Here is an 18,936-nt window from a genome sequence, read left to right as displayed (position 1 = left end):
CGCTGCTCGGCCTGGCGCTCGCGCTGGTGCGGCCACAGCGAGTGCCGCACGTGCGCGATGGCGCCCGCGCAGCGTGCGTCCAGTCGCGCTAACTTCCGCAACACTCTCACCTGGCGCGCTGCTCGGCCTGGCGCTCGCGCTGGTGCGGCCACAGCGAGTGCCGCACGTGCGCGATGGCGCCCGCGCAGCGTGCGTCCAGTCGCGCTAACTTCCGCAACACTCTCACCTGGCGCGCTGCTCGGCCTGGCGCTCGCGCTGGTGCGGCCACAGCGAGTGCCGCACGTGCGCGATGGCGCCCGCGCAGCGTGCGTCCAGTCGCGCTAACTTCCGCAACACTCTCACCTGGCGCGCTGCTCGGCCTGGCGCTCGCGCTGGTGCGGCCACAGCGAGTGCCGCACGTGCGCGATGGCGCCCGCGCAGCGTGCGTCCAGTCGCGCTAACTTCCGCAACACTCTCACCTGGCGCGCTGCTCGGCCTGGCGCTCGCGCTGGTGCGGCCACAGCGAGTGCCGCACGTGCGCGATGGCGCCCGCGCAGCGTGCGTCCAGTCGCGCTAACTTCCGCAACACTCTCACCTGGCGCGCTGCTCGGCCTGGCGCTCGCGCTGGTGCGGCCACAGCGAGTGCCGCACGTGCGCGATGGCGCCCGCGCAGCGTGCGTCCAGTCGCGCTAACTTCCGCAACACTTGCCCGATGAAGTGCGGCCCGTCACCTGCAATATGTTTCACGTCAAATACACAGCTTTTGCAAACCAACAATAACGATGACCGATGACTTGATATATGACCGATGAAATTATTCGAGATTTACAAGCTTTGAATGAGTCGATAACGCGTTTATGCAAACGAGGTTATTGAACGAAAAATGTAAATTATGCACATAACCAGCTCACCTATCGGCTCATCCACGACTGGTTCCGGTTCCTCGAGTGAGAAGGAGTCGAGTCGTCCCGACAGCTGCGAGTGCAGCTTCAGCAGCAGGGAGATGATGGACTCGTTCACGGGGATCGAATCGTCCGTGCCCGTGTGTAGTTGCACCTGCAAATTATACTATTATTGAGCGATCAAACCATCTCTTCTTATTTTATACGATCACAATAGGGTTGTTGACACATGTTGTTTTTTTTTTACTAAATCAAGTTTTCTAGTTTAGATAGAAAATGAGCAATTTATCACCATAAATTGGAAACTTAAAATATATATGGTAATAATAAAAAAATACAAAACCTCAAAGTTTTAAAATTTAAGTTTTTTTTAAACTTCAAAAAAAAATAAAAATAATGTTATCATTCAATTACTTACATTTTTAGTATGTGTTTGTGTTTTACATTAGAAGTATGTGTTTATAAACATGAACCGAGTTTAATAGCTAAAAAAACCAACAAGTAATAACAATATGTACAAGCGCAGTACGTCAGCTCATGTGTTGGAGGATTGAAAATCGGTTAAATCCTTTTTAATCTTACTTTTAAAAGTTGATATTTTCGTAAATTTTCTAATAGGAGGTGGCACATTGTTCCAACACTTCGTGGCGGCGTACCGGAAGCTTAGATATTAGAAATTAGAACTATATGTGACGTACGTGGAGTTCTAATTTGAATCAAAAATTATCTCAACTTTTATCGGGTTTGACTGCTCACTCCTTAATTTAATACACGTGTAGTCTGTGGGCTAACTTTACGCAGCGGGCGTACGGCGCTCTGCGTGTCCAATATAATGATGCATTTAGGATGTTGTTCAGGTTGCCGCGGTATTGTAGTGCCTCAGCGATGTTTGTTGAGGCTCAAACAGACTGTTTTTTCGCCATTATGAGGAAGCGATGCGCGTCACTCTTCAATCGCGGCCGAAACAGCACGAACAGCATCCTAATAAGTACGCTGGCAGGTGGCGCAAGCGGTTCTGTCGCGAAAGTTGTTATGTATGAAAGTTGGTATGTTATGTAAGGACGTCAAGTTTAAAATAAATATATTTCAATTCGATTAATCAAAAATTGTCAACTACCCTATTGTTTTCTATAGATGATCATAAAAACATGTTTGATCTATGTATATTTCCGTAACTTTAATGCATAGTGACTAACACACTAACTAACTTACACTCGCATAACTAGTGAGTTTATGCGAGTTAAAGTAAATGCGAGTGTAGTGGTCTACCGTAGAATTCTACACTCGCATTTTAAGAACGCATATTATGTGAGTGCTGCATAAAGCAATACTATCTGCAGGAAACAGTATTATACTGTATGTGAGCGAGGGTCCAGTGGTACCTGTGTGTTGGTGGAAGGTTGCGGGTCGGCGCACGGCAGGGCGTGGGACAGCGGCGGAGAATCTTCTCGTAGGCTCACGCTCCATTCGGGGGTTGATACGTCTGTAATATTATCACAAACTTTACTGTTTTACAAACTATAAACTGAAATAGATGTCATGTTTACTAGCCTATTAAATAGTTTTTTTTTCTTTCAGTACAAACGGTATTTCTTGTATTTGAATTTAACTATTGGAGAATATTACCATATAAAATTAAACTACATTAGCATTATCATTAAATGTTAGTGATTTTTAAACTTAAACATTATTTTTGTACAAACGCGAGAACGTCAAAAAATGGTCTGACTAGACGAAAACATATGCATCGGGGCTCGTAGTGCCTCCTCCTCCTCCGGCCAGATGTCATGTACTAAAGAAAAAGTGCCCAAGCCCTTCAGCGCCCGACCGAGGGCGGATTCAAAAGGGCGAGTTCGGCTTTCGCGGCTAACACCATAATTTCTAGTCCCCCGGTCACGGCAACACTCCGTCTCGATATCTCGGAAACAATTACCGTATTCGATGGGTATCGAGGCGGACGGTGACGGCTCTCGCTCGTTGAGTGCCAGCGACATGTCGTCCGCCATGTCGGCGTCGGCGTCGGCGTCGGCGTCGGCGTCGGCGCCCGCCATCGGCATCGGCAGGGCGAGGGCTCGACTGCCTTCCGAAGCTGAGCTGATACTGCCACTCTGTGCAATACACTGTAACTTAGCAATGTTAGCACAATATTACTTATCGACTCGATAGCAGTGTTGGCCGTAATTGTTAATTTTAATTAACCATTGATCAATTTTATTAACCATTAGTTCCGCCATTAACCAATTGCATTAAAGTTAATTCGGATTAAAGTTAATTCGGATTAAATTTTTGAGACGTTAATGGCCATTGAAGTTAATTCGGATTAACTTTAATTCGGATTAACTTCAATGGGCATGAAAGTCAAATAATTAATCCGAATTACTCTCAATTTGGATTAACGTCTAATAAAATTACATTCGTGATATTTTAAAATGAGAGAGCAAAATGACCCTGACTGAACCCTGGCAGTAGTAGCAGTACCTACCTACTACCTAGTAGAATTCTGGTTTGGTGCAACACAGACATACGCGGTTTTGGTCATTTAAATCGTCTTGATGAGCACTTCGGAGAGCCGTACCCACGATAGAGCTGATGCTGAACCCTGGCAGTACCTAATGGATCTAAGGTTTGGTGCAACATAGGCACAGGCTGTTTTAGTCATCCGACTCGTCTTGATGAGCACTTCGGAGAGCCATACCCATGATAGAGCTGATGCTGAACCCTGGCAGTACCTAATGGATCTAAGGTTTGGTGCAACATAGGCACAGGCTGTTTTAGTCATCCGACTCGTCTTGATGAGCACTTCGGAGAGCCATACCCATGATAGAGCTGATGCTGAACCCTGGCAGTACCTAATGGATCTAAGGTTTGGTGCAACATAGGCACACGCTGTTTTAGTCATCCGACTCGTCTTGATGAGCACTTATGAGAGCAGTACCCATAATGGAGCTGATGCTGAACCCTGGCAGTACCTAGCGGAACTAAGGTTTGGTGCAACGTAGGCACACGCTGTTTTAGTCATCCGACTCGTCTTGATGAGCACTTAGGAGAGCAGTACCCATGATAGAGCTGATGCTGAACCCTGGCAGTACCTAGTGGATCTAAGGTTTGGTGCATCATAGGGACACGCTGTTTTAGTCACCCGACTCGTCTTGATAAGCACTTAGGAGAGCGGTACCCATGATAGAGCTGATGCTGAACCCTGGCAGTACCTAGTGGATCTAAGGTTTGGTGCAACATAGGCACACGCTGTTTTAGTCACCCGACTCGTCTTGATGAGCACTTAGGAGAGCGGTACCCATAATGGAGCTGATGCTGAACCCTGGCAGTACCTCGCGGAACTAAGGTTTGGTGCAACATAGGCACACGCTATTTTAGTCATCCGATTCGTCTTGATGAGCACTTAGGAGAGCAGTACCCATGATAGAGCTGATGCTGAACCCTGGAACTACCTAGTGGATCTAAGGTTTGGTGCAACATAGGCACACGCTGTTTTAGTCACCTGACTCGTCTTGATGAGCACTTAGGAGAGCAGTACCCATAATGGAGCTGATGCTGAACCCTGGCAGTACCTAGCGGAACTAAGGTTTGGTGCAACATAGGCACACGCTGTTTTAGTCATCCGACTCGTCTTGATGAGCACTTAGGAGTGCAGTACCCATGATAGAGCTGATGCTGAACCCTGGCAGTACCTAATGGATCTAAGGTTTGGTGCAACATAGGCACACGCTGTTTTAGTCATCCGACTCGTCTTGATGAGCACTTAGGAGATCAGTACCCATGATAGAGCTGATGCTGAACCCTGGCAGTACCTAATGGATCTAAGGTTTGGTGCAACATAGGCACACGCTGTTTTAGTCATCCGACTCGTCTTGATGAGCACTTATGAGAGCAGTACCCATAATGGAGCTGATGCTGAACCCTGGCAGTACCTAGCGGAACTAAGGTTTGGTGCAACGTAGGCACACGCTGTTTTAGTCATCCGACTCGTCTTGATGAGCACTTAGGAGAGCAGTACCCATGATAGAGCTGATGCTGAACCCTGGCAGTACCTAGTGGATCTAAGGTTTGGTGCAATATAGGCACACGCTGTTTTAGTCACCCGACTCGTCTTGATGAGCACTTAGGAGAGCAGTACTCATAATGTAGCTGATGCTGAACCCTGGCAGTACCTAGCGGAACTAAGGTTTGGTGCAACATAGGCACACGCTGTTTTAGTCATCCGACTCGTCTTGATGAGCACTTGGAAGAGCAGTACCCAAGATAGAGCTGATGCTGGACCCTGGCAGTACCTAATGGATCTAAGGTTTGGTGCAACATAGGCACAGGCTGTTTTAGTCATCCGACTCGTCTTGATGAGCACTTCGGAGAGCCATACCCATGATAGAGCTGATGCTGAACCCTGGCAGTACCTAATGGATCTAAGGTTTGGTGCAACATAGGCACACGCTGTTTTAGTCATCCGACTCGTCTTGATGAGCACTTAGGAGAGCAGTACCCATGATAAAGCTGATGCTGAACCCTGGCAGTACCTAATGGATCTAAGGTTTGGTGCGACATAGGCACACGCTGTTTTAGTCATCCGACTCGTCTTGATGAGCACTTATGAGAGCAGTACCCATAATGGAGCTGATGCTGAACCCTGGCAGTACCTAGCGGAACTAAGGTTTGGTGCAACGTAGGCACACGCTGTTTTAGTCATCCGACTCGTCTTGATGAGCACTTAGGAGAGCAGTACCCATGATAGAGCTGATGCTGAACCCTGGCAGTACCTAGTGGATCTAAGGTTTGGTGCATCATAGGGACACGCTGTTTTAGTCACCCGACTCGTCTTGATAAGCACTTAGGAGAGCGGTACCCATGATAGAGCTGATGCTGAACCCTGGCAGTACCTAGTGGATCTAGGGTTTGGTGCAACATAGGCACACGCTGTTTTAGTCACCCGACTCGTCTTGATGAGCACTTAGGAGAGCAGTACCCATAATGGAGCTGATGCTGAACCCTGGCAGTACATAGTGGATCTAAGGTTTGGTGCAACATAGGCACGCGCTGTTTAGGTCATCCGACTCGTCTTGATGAGCACTTAGAAGAGCAGTACCCATGATAGAGCTGATGCTGAACCCTGGCAGTACCTAGTGGGTCTAAGGTTTGGTGCAACATAGGCACACGCTGTTTTAGTCATCCGACTCGTCTTGATGAGCACTTAGGAGAGCAGTACCCATGATAGAGCTGATGCTGAACCCTGGCAGTACCTAATGGATCTAAGGTTTGGTGCAACATAGGCACACGCTGTTTTAGTCATCCGACTCGTCTTGATGAGCACTTAGGAGAGCAGTACCCATGATAGAGCTGATGCTGAACCCTGGCAGTACCTAATGGATCTAAGGTTTGGTGCGACATAGGCACACGCTGTTTTAGTCATCCGACTCGTCTTGATGAGCACTTATGAGAGCAGTACCCATAATGGAGCTGATGCTGAACCCTGGCAGTACCTAGCGGAACTAAGGTTTGGTGCAACGTAGGCACACGCTGTTTTAGTCATCCGACTCGTCTTGATGAGCACTTAGGAGAGCAGTACCCATGATAGAGCTGATGCTGAACCCTGGCAGTACCTAGTGGATCTAAGGTTTGGTGCATCATAGGGACACGCTGTTTTAGTCACCCGACTCGTCTTGATAAGCACTTAGGAGAGCGGTACCCATGATAAAGCTGATGCTGAACCCTGGCAGTACCTAGTGGATCTAGGGTTTGGTGCAACATAGGCACACGCTGTTTTAGTCACCCGACTCGTCTTGATGAGCACTTAGGAGAGCAGTACCCATAATGGAGCTGATGCTGAACCCTGGCAGTACATAGTGGAACTAAGGTTTGGTGCAACATAGGCACGCGCTGTTTTGGTCATCCGACTCGTCTTGATGAGCACTTAGGAGAGCAGTACCCATGATAGAGCTGATGCTGAACCCTGGCAATACCTAGTGGATCTAAGGTAGGTGGTAAGGCTCTATCATGGGTACCGCTCTCCTAAGTGCTCATCAAGACGAGTCGGGTGACTAAAACAGCGTGTGCCTATGTTGCACCAAACCTTAGATCCACTAGGTACTGCCAGGGTTCAGCATCAGCTCTATCATGGGTACTGCTCTTCTAAGTGCTCATCAAGACGAGTCGGATGACCTAAACAGCGCGTGCCTATGTTGCACCAAACGTTAGATCCACTATGTACTGCCAGGGTTCAGCATCAGCTCCATTATGGGTACTGCTCTCCTAAGTGCTCATCAAGACGAGTCGGGTGACTAAAACAGCGTGTGCCTATGTTGCACCAAACCCTAGATCCACTAGGTACTGCCAGGGTTCAGCATCAGCTCTATCATGGGTACTGCTCTTCTAAGTGCTCATCAAGACGAGTCGGATGACCTAAACAGCGCGTGCCTATGTTGCACCAAACGTTAGATCCACTATGTACTGCCAGGGTTCAGCATCAGCTCCATTATGGGTACTGCTCTCCTAAGTGCTCATCAAGACGAGTCGGGTGACTAAAACAGCGTGTGCCTATGTTGCACCAAACCCTAGATCCACTAGGTACTGCCAGGGTTCAGCATCAGCTCTATCATGGGTACCGCTCTCCTAAGTGCTTATCAAGACGAGTCGGGTGACTAAAACAGCGTGTCCCTATGATGCACCAAACCTTAGATCCACTAGGTACTGCCAGGGTTCAGCATCAGCTCTATCATGGGTACTGCTCTCCTAAGTGCTCATCAAGACGAATCGGATGACTAAAACAGCGTGTGCCTACGTTGCACCAAACCTTAGTTCCGCTAGGTACTGCCAGGGTTCAGCATCAGCTCCATTATGGGTACAGCTCTCATAAGTGCTCATCAAGACGAGTCGGATGACTAAAACAGCGTGTGCCTATGTCGCACCAAACCTTAGATCCATTAGGTACTGCCAGGGTTCAGCATCAGCTCTATCATGGGTACTGCTCTCCTAAGTGCTCATCAAGACGAGTCGGATGACTAAAACAGCGTGTGCCTATGTTGCACCAAACCTTAGATCCACTAGGTAGTGCCAGGGTTCAGCATCAGCTCTATCATGGGTACTGCTCTCCTAAGTGCTCATCAAGACGAGTCGGATGACTAAAACAGCGTGTGCCTATGTTGCACCAAACCTTAGTTCCGCTAGGTACTGCCAGGGTTCAGCATCAGCTCCATTATGGGTACTGCTCTCCTAAGTGCTCATCAAGACGAGTCGGGTGACTAAAACAGCGTGTGCCTATGTTGTACCAAACCTTAGATCCACTAGGTACTGCCAGGGTTCAGCATCAGCTCTATCATGGGTACTGCTCTCCTAAGTGCTCATCAAGACGAGTCGGATGACTAAAACAGCGTGTGCCTATGTTGCACCAAACCTTAGATCCACTAGGTACTGCCAGGGTTCAGCATCAGCTCTATCATGGGTACTGCTCTCCTAAGTGCTCATCAAGACGAGTCGGATGACTAAAACAGCGTGTGCCTATGTTGCACCAAACCTTAGACCCACTAGGTACTGCCAGGGTTCAGCATCAGCTCTATCATGGGTACTGCTCTTCTAAGTGCTCATCAAGACGAGTCGGATGACCTAAACAGCGCGTGCCTATGTTGCACCAAACCTTAGATCCACTAGGTACTGCCAGGGTGCAGCATCAGCTCTATCATGGGTACCGCTCTCCTAAGTGCTCATCAAGACGAGTCAGATGACGGAAACAGCGCGTGCCTATGTTGCACCAAACCTTAGATCCACTAGGTACTGCCAGGGTTCAGCATCAGCTCTATCATGGGTACCGCTCTCCTAAGTGCTCATCAAGACGAGTCGGGTGACTAAAACAGCGTGTGCCTATGTTGCACCAAACCTTAGATCCACTAGGTACTGCCAGGGTTCAGCATCAGCTCTATCATGGGTACTGCTCTCCTAAGTGCTCATCAAGACGAGTCGGATGACTAAAACAGCGTGTGCCTATGTTGCACCAAACCTTAGATCCACTAGGTAGTGCCAGGGTTCAGCATCAGCTCTATCATGGGTACTGCTCTCCTAAGTGCTCATCAAGACGAGTCGGGTGACTAAAACAGCGTGTGCCTATGTTGCACCAAACCTTAGATCCACTAGGTACTGCCAGGGTTCAGCATCAGCTCTATCATGGGTACCGCTCTCCTAAGTGCTCATCAAGACGAGTCGGGTGACTAAAACAGCGTGTGCCTATGTTGCACCAAACATTAGATCCACTAGGTACTGCCAGGGTTCAGCATCAGCTCTATCATGGGTACTGCTCTCCTAAGTGCTCATCAAGACGAGTCGGGTGACTAAAACAGCGTGTGCCTATGTTGCACCAAACCTTAGATCCACTAGGTACTGCCAGGGTTCAGCATCAGCTCCATTATGGGTACTGCTCTCCTAAGTGCTCATCAAGACGAGTCGGGTGACTAAAACAGCGTGTGCCTATGTTGCACCAAACCTTAGATCCACTAGGTACTGCCAGGGTTCAGCATCAGCTCTATCATGGGTACTGCTCTCCTAAGTGCTCATCAAGACGAGTCGGATGACTAAAACAGCGTGTGCCTATGTTGCACCAAACCTTAGACCCACTAGGTACTGCCAGGGTTCAGCATCAGCTCTATCATGGGTACTGCTCTTCTAAGTGCTCATCAAAACGAGTCGGATGACTAAAACAGCGTGTGCCTATGTTGCACTAATCCTTAGTTCCGCTAGGTACTGCCAGGGTTCAGCATCAGCTCTATTATGGGTACTGCTCTCCTAAGTGCTCATCAAGACGAGTCGGGTGACTAAAACAGCGTGTGCCTATGTTGCACCAAACCTTAGATCCACTAGGTAGTGCCAGGGTTTAGCATCAGCTCTATCATGGGTACTGCTCTCCTAAGTGCTCATCAAGACGAGTCGGATGACTAAAACAGCGTGTGCCTATGTTGCACCAAACCTTAGTTCCACTAGGTACTGCCAGGGTTCAGCATCAGCTCCATTATGGGTACTGCTCTCCTAAGTGCTCATCAAGACGAGTCGGGTGACTAAAACAGCGTGTGCCTATGTTGTACCAAACCTTAGATCCACTAGGTACTGCCAGGGTTCAGCATCAGCTCTATCATGGGTACTGCTCTCCTAAGTGCTCATCAAGACGAGTCGGATGACTAAAACAGCGTGTGCCTATGTTGCACCAAACCCTGGATCCACTAGGTACTGCCAGGGTTCAGCATCAGCTCTATCATGGGTACTGCACTCCTAAGTGCTCATCAAGACGAGTCGGATGACTAAAACAGCGTGTGCCTATGTTGCACCAAACCCTAGATCCACTAGGTACTGCCAGGGTTCAGCATCAGCTCTATCATGGTTACTGCTCTTCTAAGTGCTCCTCAAGACGAGTCGGATGACCAAAACAGCGCGTGCCTATGTTGCACCAAACCTTACTTCCACTATGTACTGCCAGGGTTCAGCATCAGCTCTATCATGGGTACCGCTCTACTAAGTGCTCATCAAGACGAGTCAGATGACCAAAACAGCGCGTGCCTATGTTGCACCAAACCTTAGATCCACTAGGTACTGCCAGGGTTCAGCATCAGCTCTATCGTGGGTACCGCTCTCCTAAGTGCTCATCAAGACGAGTCAGATGACCAAAACAGCGCGTGCCTATGTTGCACCAAACCTTAGATCCACTAGGTACTGCCAGGGTGCAGCATCAGCTCTATCATGGGTACTGCTCTCCTAAGTGCTCATCAAGACGAGTCGGACGACCTAAACAGCGCGTGCCTATGTTGCACCAAACCTTAGATCCACTAGGTACTGCCAGGGTTCAGCATCAGCTCTATCATGGGTACCGCTCTACTAAGTGCTCATCAAGACGAGTCGGGTGACTAAAACAGCGTGTGCCTATGTTGCACCAAACCTTAGATCCACTAGGTACTGCCAGGGTTCAGCATCAGCTCTATCATGGGTACTGCTCTCCTAAGTGCTCATCAAGACGAGTCGGATGACTAAAACAGCGTGTGCCTATGTTGCACCAAACCTTAGACCCACTAGGTACTGCCAGGGTTCAGCATCAGCTCTATCATGGGTACTGCTCTTCTAAGTGCTCATCAAGACGAGTCGGATGACCTAAACAGCGCGTGCCTATGTTGCACCAAACCTTAGATCCACTAGGTACTGCCAGGGTGCAGCATCAGCTCTATCATGGGTACCGCTCTCCTAAGTGCTCATCAAGACGAGTCAGATGACGGAAACAGCACGTGCCTATGTTGCACCAAACCTTAGATCCACTAGGTACTGCCAGGGTTCAGCATCAGCTCTATCATGGGTACCGCTCTCCTAAGTGCTCATCAAGACGAGTCGGGTGACTAAAACAGCGTGTGCCTATGTTGCACCAAACCTTAGATCCACTAGGTACTGCCAGGGTTCAGCATCAGCTCTATCATGGGTACTGCTCTCCTAAGTGCTCATCAAGACGAGTCGGATGACTAAAACAGCGTGTGCCTATGTTGCACCAAACCTTAGATCCACTAGGTAGTGCCAGGGTTCAGCATCAGCTCTATCATGGGTACTGCTCTCCTAAGTGCTCATCAAGACGAGTCGGGTGACTAAAACAGCGTGTGCCTATGTTGCACCAAACCTTAGATCCACTAGGTACTGCCAGGGTTCAGCATCAGCTCTATCATGGGTACCGCTCTCCTAAGTGCTCATCAAGACGAGTCGGGTGACTAAAACAGCGTGTGCCTATGTTGCACCAAACCTTAGATCCACTAGGTACTGCCAGGGTTCAGCATTAGCTCTATCATGGGTACTGCTCTCCTAAGTGCTCATCAAGACGAGTCGGGTGACTAAAACAGCGTGTGCCTATGTTGCACCAAACCTTAGATCCACTAGGTACTGCCAGGGTTCAGCATCAGCTCCATTATGGGTACTGCTCTCCTAAGTGCTCATCAAGACGAGTCGGGTGACTAAAACAGCGTGTGCCTATGTTGCACCAAACCTTAGATCCACTAGGTACTGCTAGGGTTCAGCATCAGCTCTATCATGGGTACCGCTCTCCTAAGTGCTCATCAAGACGAGTCGGGTGACTAAAACAGCGTGTGCCTATGTTGCACCAAACCTTAGATCCACTAGGTAGTGCCAGGGTTCAGCATCAGCTCTATCATGGGTACTGCTCTCCTAAGTGCTCATCAAGACGAGTCGGATGACTAAAACAGCGTGTGCCTATGTTGCACCAAACCTTAGTTCCGCTAGGTACTGCCAGGGTTCAGCATCACCTCCATTATGGGTACTGCTCTCCTAAGTGCTCATCAAGACGAGTCGGGTGACTAAAACAGCGTGTGCCTATGTTGCACCAAACCTTAGATCCATTAGGTACTGCCAGGGTTCAGCATCAGCTCTATCATGGGTATGGCTCTCCGAAGTGCTCATCAAGACGAGTCGGATGACTAAAACAGCGTGTGCCTATGTTGCACCAAACCTTAGATCCATTAGGTACTGCCAGGGTTCAGCATCAGCTCTATCGTGGGTACGGCTCTCCGAAGTGCTCATCAAGACGATTTAAATGACCAAAACCGCGTATGTCTGTGTTGCACCAAACCAGAATTCTACTAGGTAGTAGGTAGGTACTGCTACTACTGCCAGGGTTCAGTCAGGGTCATTTTGCTGTCTTATTTTAAAATATCACGAATGTAATTTTATTAGACGTTGATGCAATTGAGAGTAATTCTAATAATTTTTTTGAAACTTGAATGGCCATTGAAGTTAATCCGAATTAAAGTTAATCCGAATTAACTTCAATGGCCATTAATGTCTCAAAAATTTAATCCGAATTAACTTTAATCCGAATTAAATGGCTAATGGTTAATGGCCATTAACCTTTTTAATTGTTAATTTTTAATGGTTAATGGCATTAGCGTTCGGCCAACACTGCTCGATAGAATCACGTAAAGAATCACATTGTCCCTTTGCAAAAACGCCGTGAAATAGCCGTTATTACCTATCTCCTTAGTATTACTAATGGTGTAATCGACTGCCCCGAGTTGCTAAGTAAGCTGTTCAAAACCCCCTCTCGTTCTAGAAGGTATCATCCCCCAATAGCAATCAAAAATGCATCTTCCAAACACAGACAGAATAGATTTTTAACGCGCGCCAGTCGTAACTTAAATGAGTTGTCTAAAGAATTTGATGTAGATGTATTCAATTGTAGAATTCCTAGCGTGAGACGTAATTTAGTGCAGAGATCTTTTGAGTGAGCGTGTTGTCGCCTTCTTGAATGCCTATACTAGTTACTTTATTACTCTCTCTTTTTTTTCTTGCCTTTTGTCTTCATTGCTAAGTTAATTTGTATTTTAGTTACACCCTTATTAGTTATCATTTGTATACGCTCTGTTCACATATGTGGCTGCGATAGTGCGCAACTTACTTAGTACGTAGTAGTTGGTACTGATATAGTACCTATTAAGGGGCCCACTGACTATCAGTCCGCCGGACGATATCGGCCTGTCAGTTGTTCGGAACTGTCAAATTTTTGTTCTAACTGACAGGCCGATATCGTCCGGCGGACTGATAGTCAGTGGGCTCCTTTAGTTTGTATCTGTCACTACCTGTGAGTTCCTATAATTGGCTATATCTATAATTTTTCTGTTAATGTCACAGCTGTTGGATCTCCAAATAAATAAAATAAATAATAAATAAGATAAGCAGGTAAGAATCTAAAAACAACAAACAAAACAAATTCGCGATAGACCCGTTTGTAAATGTGATTTAATATGTGTTCAAAACGCGAAAGTTTTAAATATTATATAGGTAAGAATCTGTCATAATCAGGCAAAAGACTCTCAATACTGGACCAAAAGGTCAAAATAAAAAGGTTTTCACATCGTCACAATCTCTACATATATTGATCAGGAATCTGTTTCACAAATTATTATAATATTAAATAAATAAATAAACCTCGTATCGACTTGTGAAAGAGCCCTTGAGGCGTACTTAAAGAATAAATTTACGGATTTTGATTTTATTTTGAATTTTCAATAACTGATAACTATAAAAATAAAAGAAGTCATTGTTACAAGCAAAACCGCAAATCGTCGGACCGTGACCTGTGACCTGCCCACATCGCATTAATCAGATCACTACTTATTAAAAAATTTACCCAGGCTTTTTAAAAACAGTCACACCGCAACACTTGTATAATCAAGGCAAGGTTTTTGAGGAGCGTCGGCGAAGTCTGTTAACTGTTCTCTAAACGAGAGTTACCTCTAAAGCTCTAATCGGCGTGGCGTCGCCGCCGCCGTCGGACTGGTCGTCCGTGTCCACCGGCTCCGCTGAGTTCGGGACCATCTACGATCATTTTTTTTTTTTTTTTTAATTTATTTAGAAACAAACAGTCTTATAAAACATGTAGGTGAATAAGCTGACAGCTAGAATTTATTACAATGTAGACCTATAGTTTCCTGTATGATCATAGCAGTATCTTGTAAATATATCGGTTATTATTATTCATTACTTCTATTATGTACCACTTTTTATACAAAAGTAAAGACATTAATTGATTGATATTATAGTTAATAGTATATTACGTTCATACATAGGGAGGTGAGGCTTTCTCTTATAACACTTACATCTAAATTCGGTGGCACCGCCAGCGCGGTGCTCATCGCGGATAGCAGCGCTGATTTCATCGGTGATATTCGTGCCGATTCTGTTTCTGTCGGCTCCCATTCCGTGTCACCTGTCACAAAAGTTAAAAAGGTTTAGGCATAGTTACATGCATTTACAGTCGCAATCACGGCACGCTGCAATATACGAGGCAGATCGTGTGTCAGGGCGTGGTTGCAAATGTAACATCGATCGGCGTTTAGCATGTGTGTTAATATTAATTTGATATAGACAGCCATGAATTGCGCCGTGTTCGGCATTAAACTTCAAGAGCGAGGAAGTGACGCCGAGATCCGACGCCGCACCGAGGGGCATGACGCGAAATCCATCATTATCAAACTAAAATGGAGTCGGGCGGGATATGTCGTCGGGGGGAGGGATGGCAGGTACGACACTAGAAGGGGAGGGGTACTGACTGTCGGAGTGGCAGTGGTGCGGGTAGACGGGCCCGGGCCGGGGCGGGCGCGGGCGGGAGGGCGGCAGGCGCGCCAGCACGGTGCGCGCGTTGTCCGGCAGCGCGCCCGTCAGGCGGTCCGGGTCCGGGGTCTCGTCGGGGGAGTGGTACGACACTAGAAGGGGAGGGGTACTGACTGTCGGAGTGGCAGTGGTGCGGGTAGACGGGCCCGGGCCGGGGCGGGCGCGGGCGGGAGGGCGGCAGGCGCGCCAGCACGGTGCGCGCGTTGTCCGGCAGCGCGCCCGTCAGGCGGTCCGGGTCCGGGGTCTCGTCGGGGGAGTGGTACGACACTAGAAGGGGAGGGGTACTGACTGTCGGAGTGGCAGTGGTGCGGGTAGACGGGCCCGGGCCGGGGCGGGCGCGGGCGGGAGGGCGGCAGGCGCGCCAGCACGGTGCGCGCGTTGTCCGGCAGCGCGCCCGTCAGGCGGTCCGGGTCCGGGGTCTCGTCGGGGGAGTGGTACGACACTAGAAGGGGAGGGGTACTGACTGTCGGAGTGGCAGTGGTGCGGGTAGACGGGCCCGGGCCGGGGCGGGCGCGGGCGGGAGGGCGGCAGGCGCGCCAGCACGGTGCGCGCGTTGTCCGGCAGCGCGCCCGTCAGGCGGTCCGGGTCCGGGGTCTCGTCGGGGGAGTGGTACGACACTAGAAGGGGAGGGGTACTGACTGTCGGAGTGGCAGTGGTGCGGGTAGACGGGCCCGGGCCGGGGCGGGCGCGGGCGGGAGGGCGGCAGGCGCGCCAGCACGGTGCGCGCGTTGTCCGGCAGCGCGCCCGTCAGGCGGTCCGGGTCCGGGGTCTCGTCGGGGGAGTGGTACGACACTAGAAGGGGAGGGGTACTGACTGTCGGAGTGGCAGTGGTGCGGGTAGACGGGCCCGGGCCGGGGCGGGCGCGGGCGGGAGGGCGGCAGGCGCGCCAGCACGGTGCGCGCGTTGTCCGGCAGCGCGCCCGTCAGGCGGTCCGGGTCCGGGGTCTCGTCGGGGGAGTGGTACGACACTAGAAGGGGAGGGGTACTGACTGTCGGAGTGGCAGTGGTGCGGGTAGACGGGCCCGGGCCGGGGCGGGCGCGGGCGGGAGGGCGGCAGGCGCGCCAGCACGGTGCGCGCGTTGTCCGGCAGCGCGCCCGTCAGGCGGTCCGGGTCCGGGGTCTCGTCGGGGGAGTGGTACGACACTAGAAGGGGAGGGGTACTGACTGTCGGAGTGGCAGTGGTGCGGGTAGACGGGCCCGGGCCGGGGCGGGCGCGGGCGGGAGGGCGGCAGGCGCGCCAGCACGGTGCGCGCGTTGTCCGGCAGCGCGCCCGTCAGGCGGTCCGGGTCCGGGGTCTCGTCGGGGGAGTGGTACGACACTAGAAGGGGAGGGGTACTGACTGTCGGAGTGGCAGTGGTGCGGGTAGACGGGCCCGGGCCGGGGCGGGCGCGGGCGGGAGGGCGGCAGGCGCGCCAGCACGGTGCGCGCGTTGTCCGGCAGCGCGCCCGTCAGGCGGTCCGGGTCCGGGGTCTCGTCGGGGGAGTGGTACGACACTAGAAGGGGAGGGGTACTGACTGTCGGAGTGGCAGTGGTGCGGGTAGACGGGCCCGGGCCGGGGCGGGCGCGGGCGGGAGGGCGGCAGGCGCGCCAGCACGGTGCGCGCGTTGTCCGGCAGCGCGCCCGTCAGGCGGTCCGGGTCCGGGGTCTCGTCGGGGGAGTGGTACGACACTAGAAGGGGAGGGGTACTGACTGTCGGAGTGGCAGTGGTGCGGGTAGACGGGCCCGGGCCGGGGCGGGCGCGGGCGGGAGGGCGGCAGGCGCGCCAGCACGGTGCGCGCGTTGTCCGGCAGCGCGCCCGTCAGCGCGGACAGCAGCGGCCGCCCCGACACCACGGCGCCGCGGGACGAGCCCTCGCCGCCGGCCACCATCACGTCCAGCTGCAACGACAACTATACGTACAAACACACCCCACCTCCGTGTAATGCTGCATGTGTATATATATAATGTAGGAGCTAGCTATACTGACGTCGTGGTCGGTGGCGCGCTCGGCGGCCAGCTGCGCGCCCACGTCGAGCAGGTACACGGCCAGCGCCAGCACGTGGTCGGGCGGCGCGTGCGGCGCGCTGGTGTCGGGCGCGCGCCGGTGCACGCCGCGGTGCAGCACGGCCAGCAGAGCGCCGTGCAGGACCCCTGACGAACAACGTACCTACATCATCACGAGTTCCATTCCGTCATTGCTCGGCGGTCGAGCGCAACGAACACGACTCTAAACATATTCAGATAATGTTCACATTTAAATAAGAAAACAAAAATGAAACAAGAAATATGAACTGGGGACTTTGACCGTATAGATTATAAGATTAATTACCCAAAATTTTTGTTTCCCGGTAGCTTTTGTTCCATTCGCGTTTTTCCCCCTTCTGCTTTTTAACCAGGCGTTTATTTTTTCAGTAGTCAATTTAATCACACGCGTATGTCCCGGTCGCTTTTTTTCCCCGAAGAGTAATATTTCCGACAACGAGCCCTTCTCACCCTGAGCCGACGGAGCCCCGCCAGTCCTATTTGCCCCTCGGGCATCTGAAGCTACCTAACGAACCTAACCTACCTATCTATCGACTTAGTGTGACTATCGTGAAAACATTACTCTTTGGGGAAAAAAGCGACCGGGACATACGCGTGTGATTAAATTAACTACTAAAAAAATTAACGCCTGGTTAAAAAGCAGAATGGGGAAAAACGCGAATAGAACAAAAGCTATTGGGGAACGAAATTTTTGGGTAGCTAATCTAAACAGTCGGTACTTTAACTCCCCACCACCACCACCCGGTAGTGATTCTAAATTGTTAAAATTATTTTTACAGCAAACAGGATTACTATTTTATGCAACTCTATTGTAACGGTTTGCTATAAAACCTCGTTCGTGTTTAGCCTTTTGTGCTGGCCGGCTATTAAAAATTTGAATCTTGAAATCTTTGGAAATTTGTCACTAAGAAAATTGTGAAGATCAGTGACATTTCTTTCACAAATAATCTTCTAAATATTTAAAATATTAATATATAATTAAAACCTTGACGCAAACTAGCTAGATCGCGAGTTGCCGATCATTTTTAAATCATAATATGCTGTGTACATTTCCCCGGATCGGGTAAGTGTTGTGAATTTCTAATAAGGACAATTTGATTTTAATTTACCTTTCTATTGTAATCTTTGTGACTGCCACATCCGTGAACACTAAAATAATGCTTAAAGGGTCGCTTAATAATTCTTCCTTTGTGCGCCGGATGTCACAGTCACACAACATTTTTAGTATTTTACTAAGATGTATAAAATCTTAGGGACCGAGTCTGGGGTTGAGATACTCACCTACCAACCTGGATGCGCAATGCGCATGCTCCTCTACGTTCCGGAAGGTTCCCGTGCTAAGGATCCGCAACCACGGCTGAAGACGTCTATCTCCGAGTGCAACTTTCTGCAACGTAGTGCAGGGAAGTGACTCCTATCAAAGACTTGTTTCGCGCTAATTTACTAATCTGCCAGCTCAGAATTAGACTCACGGCCCTATCTTCCTTTTAGTTAGTTTTTAGTTTAAATACATTTTGTAATTTTAATCCGGGTATTTTTCTTCAACGTATCCTATCCTACTAAATGCGACTTAAAACGTCACACTATCTAATACAATCCACATGGCCCCTCCGTTAGCCTTCCTCCCGTACGAGAGGACACTGAAAAAAGAAAATTTCAATAGGAAAGAAGTTGCAAAAATCGTTGGAAAAAGTACCTGAGGCGCAGATGGCCCTCGGGTCGCCGGCCTCGGGAGGAGGCGCGGCTGCGGGTCGCAGTGGCGGCCACAACGCTGCTCCCTCGCCAGGCTTGCTCGTGCTCGTGCTGGCCTGCCCAGACGCTTTTTGCTTCTCACGTACACTAAAACAAAAGTACCTGAGGCGCAGATGGCCCTCGGGTCGCCGGCCTCGGGAGGA

At 50.0% G+C, this 18,936-nt stretch overlaps 1 protein-coding gene across 1 annotated transcript; it reads right to left on the bottom strand.

Annotated features, from left to right (window-relative positions):
- Positions 1-570: 570 nt before the first annotated feature.
- Positions 571-15,234, bottom strand: LOC134745889 (uncharacterized). Its single transcript, XM_063679989.1, has 7 exons — positions 14,960-15,234; positions 14,507-14,616; positions 14,142-14,225; positions 2,815-2,989; positions 2,264-2,364; positions 891-1,035; positions 571-710 (listed from the first exon to the last, which is right to left on the bottom strand). The coding sequence occupies exons 2-7, from the start codon at positions 14,564-14,566 to the stop codon at positions 571-573; spliced, it is 705 nt and encodes a 234-aa protein (XP_063536059.1). The 5' UTR covers positions 14,567-14,616; positions 14,960-15,234.
- Positions 15,235-18,936: the final 3,702 nt, after the last annotated feature.

The sequence above is a fragment of the Cydia strobilella genome, chromosome 12, assembly GCF_947568885.1.
Source record: "Cydia strobilella chromosome 12, ilCydStro3.1, whole genome shotgun sequence".
Lineage (NCBI taxonomy): Eukaryota > Metazoa > Arthropoda > Insecta > Lepidoptera > Tortricidae > Cydia > Cydia strobilella.
The sequence above is the reverse complement of the archived record's forward strand: the minus strand, read 5'-3'. Positions and strand labels throughout refer to the sequence as shown.

Bases quoted from the DNA above. Each gene is read 5' to 3' on its own strand.
- LOC134745889 (XM_063679989.1), bottom strand. From the start codon at position 14,566: ATGAAATCAGCGCTGCTATCCGCGATGAGCACCGCGCTGGCGGTGCCA. The intron at 2,365-2,814 runs GTAATTGTTTCC...ATAATATTACAG, and splicing joins CTCGATACCCATCGAATACG to ACGTATCAACCCCCGAATGG. The intron at 711-890 runs GTGAGCTGGTTA...AACATATTGCAG, and splicing joins AGTCGTGGATGAGCCGATAG to GTGACGGGCCGCACTTCATC.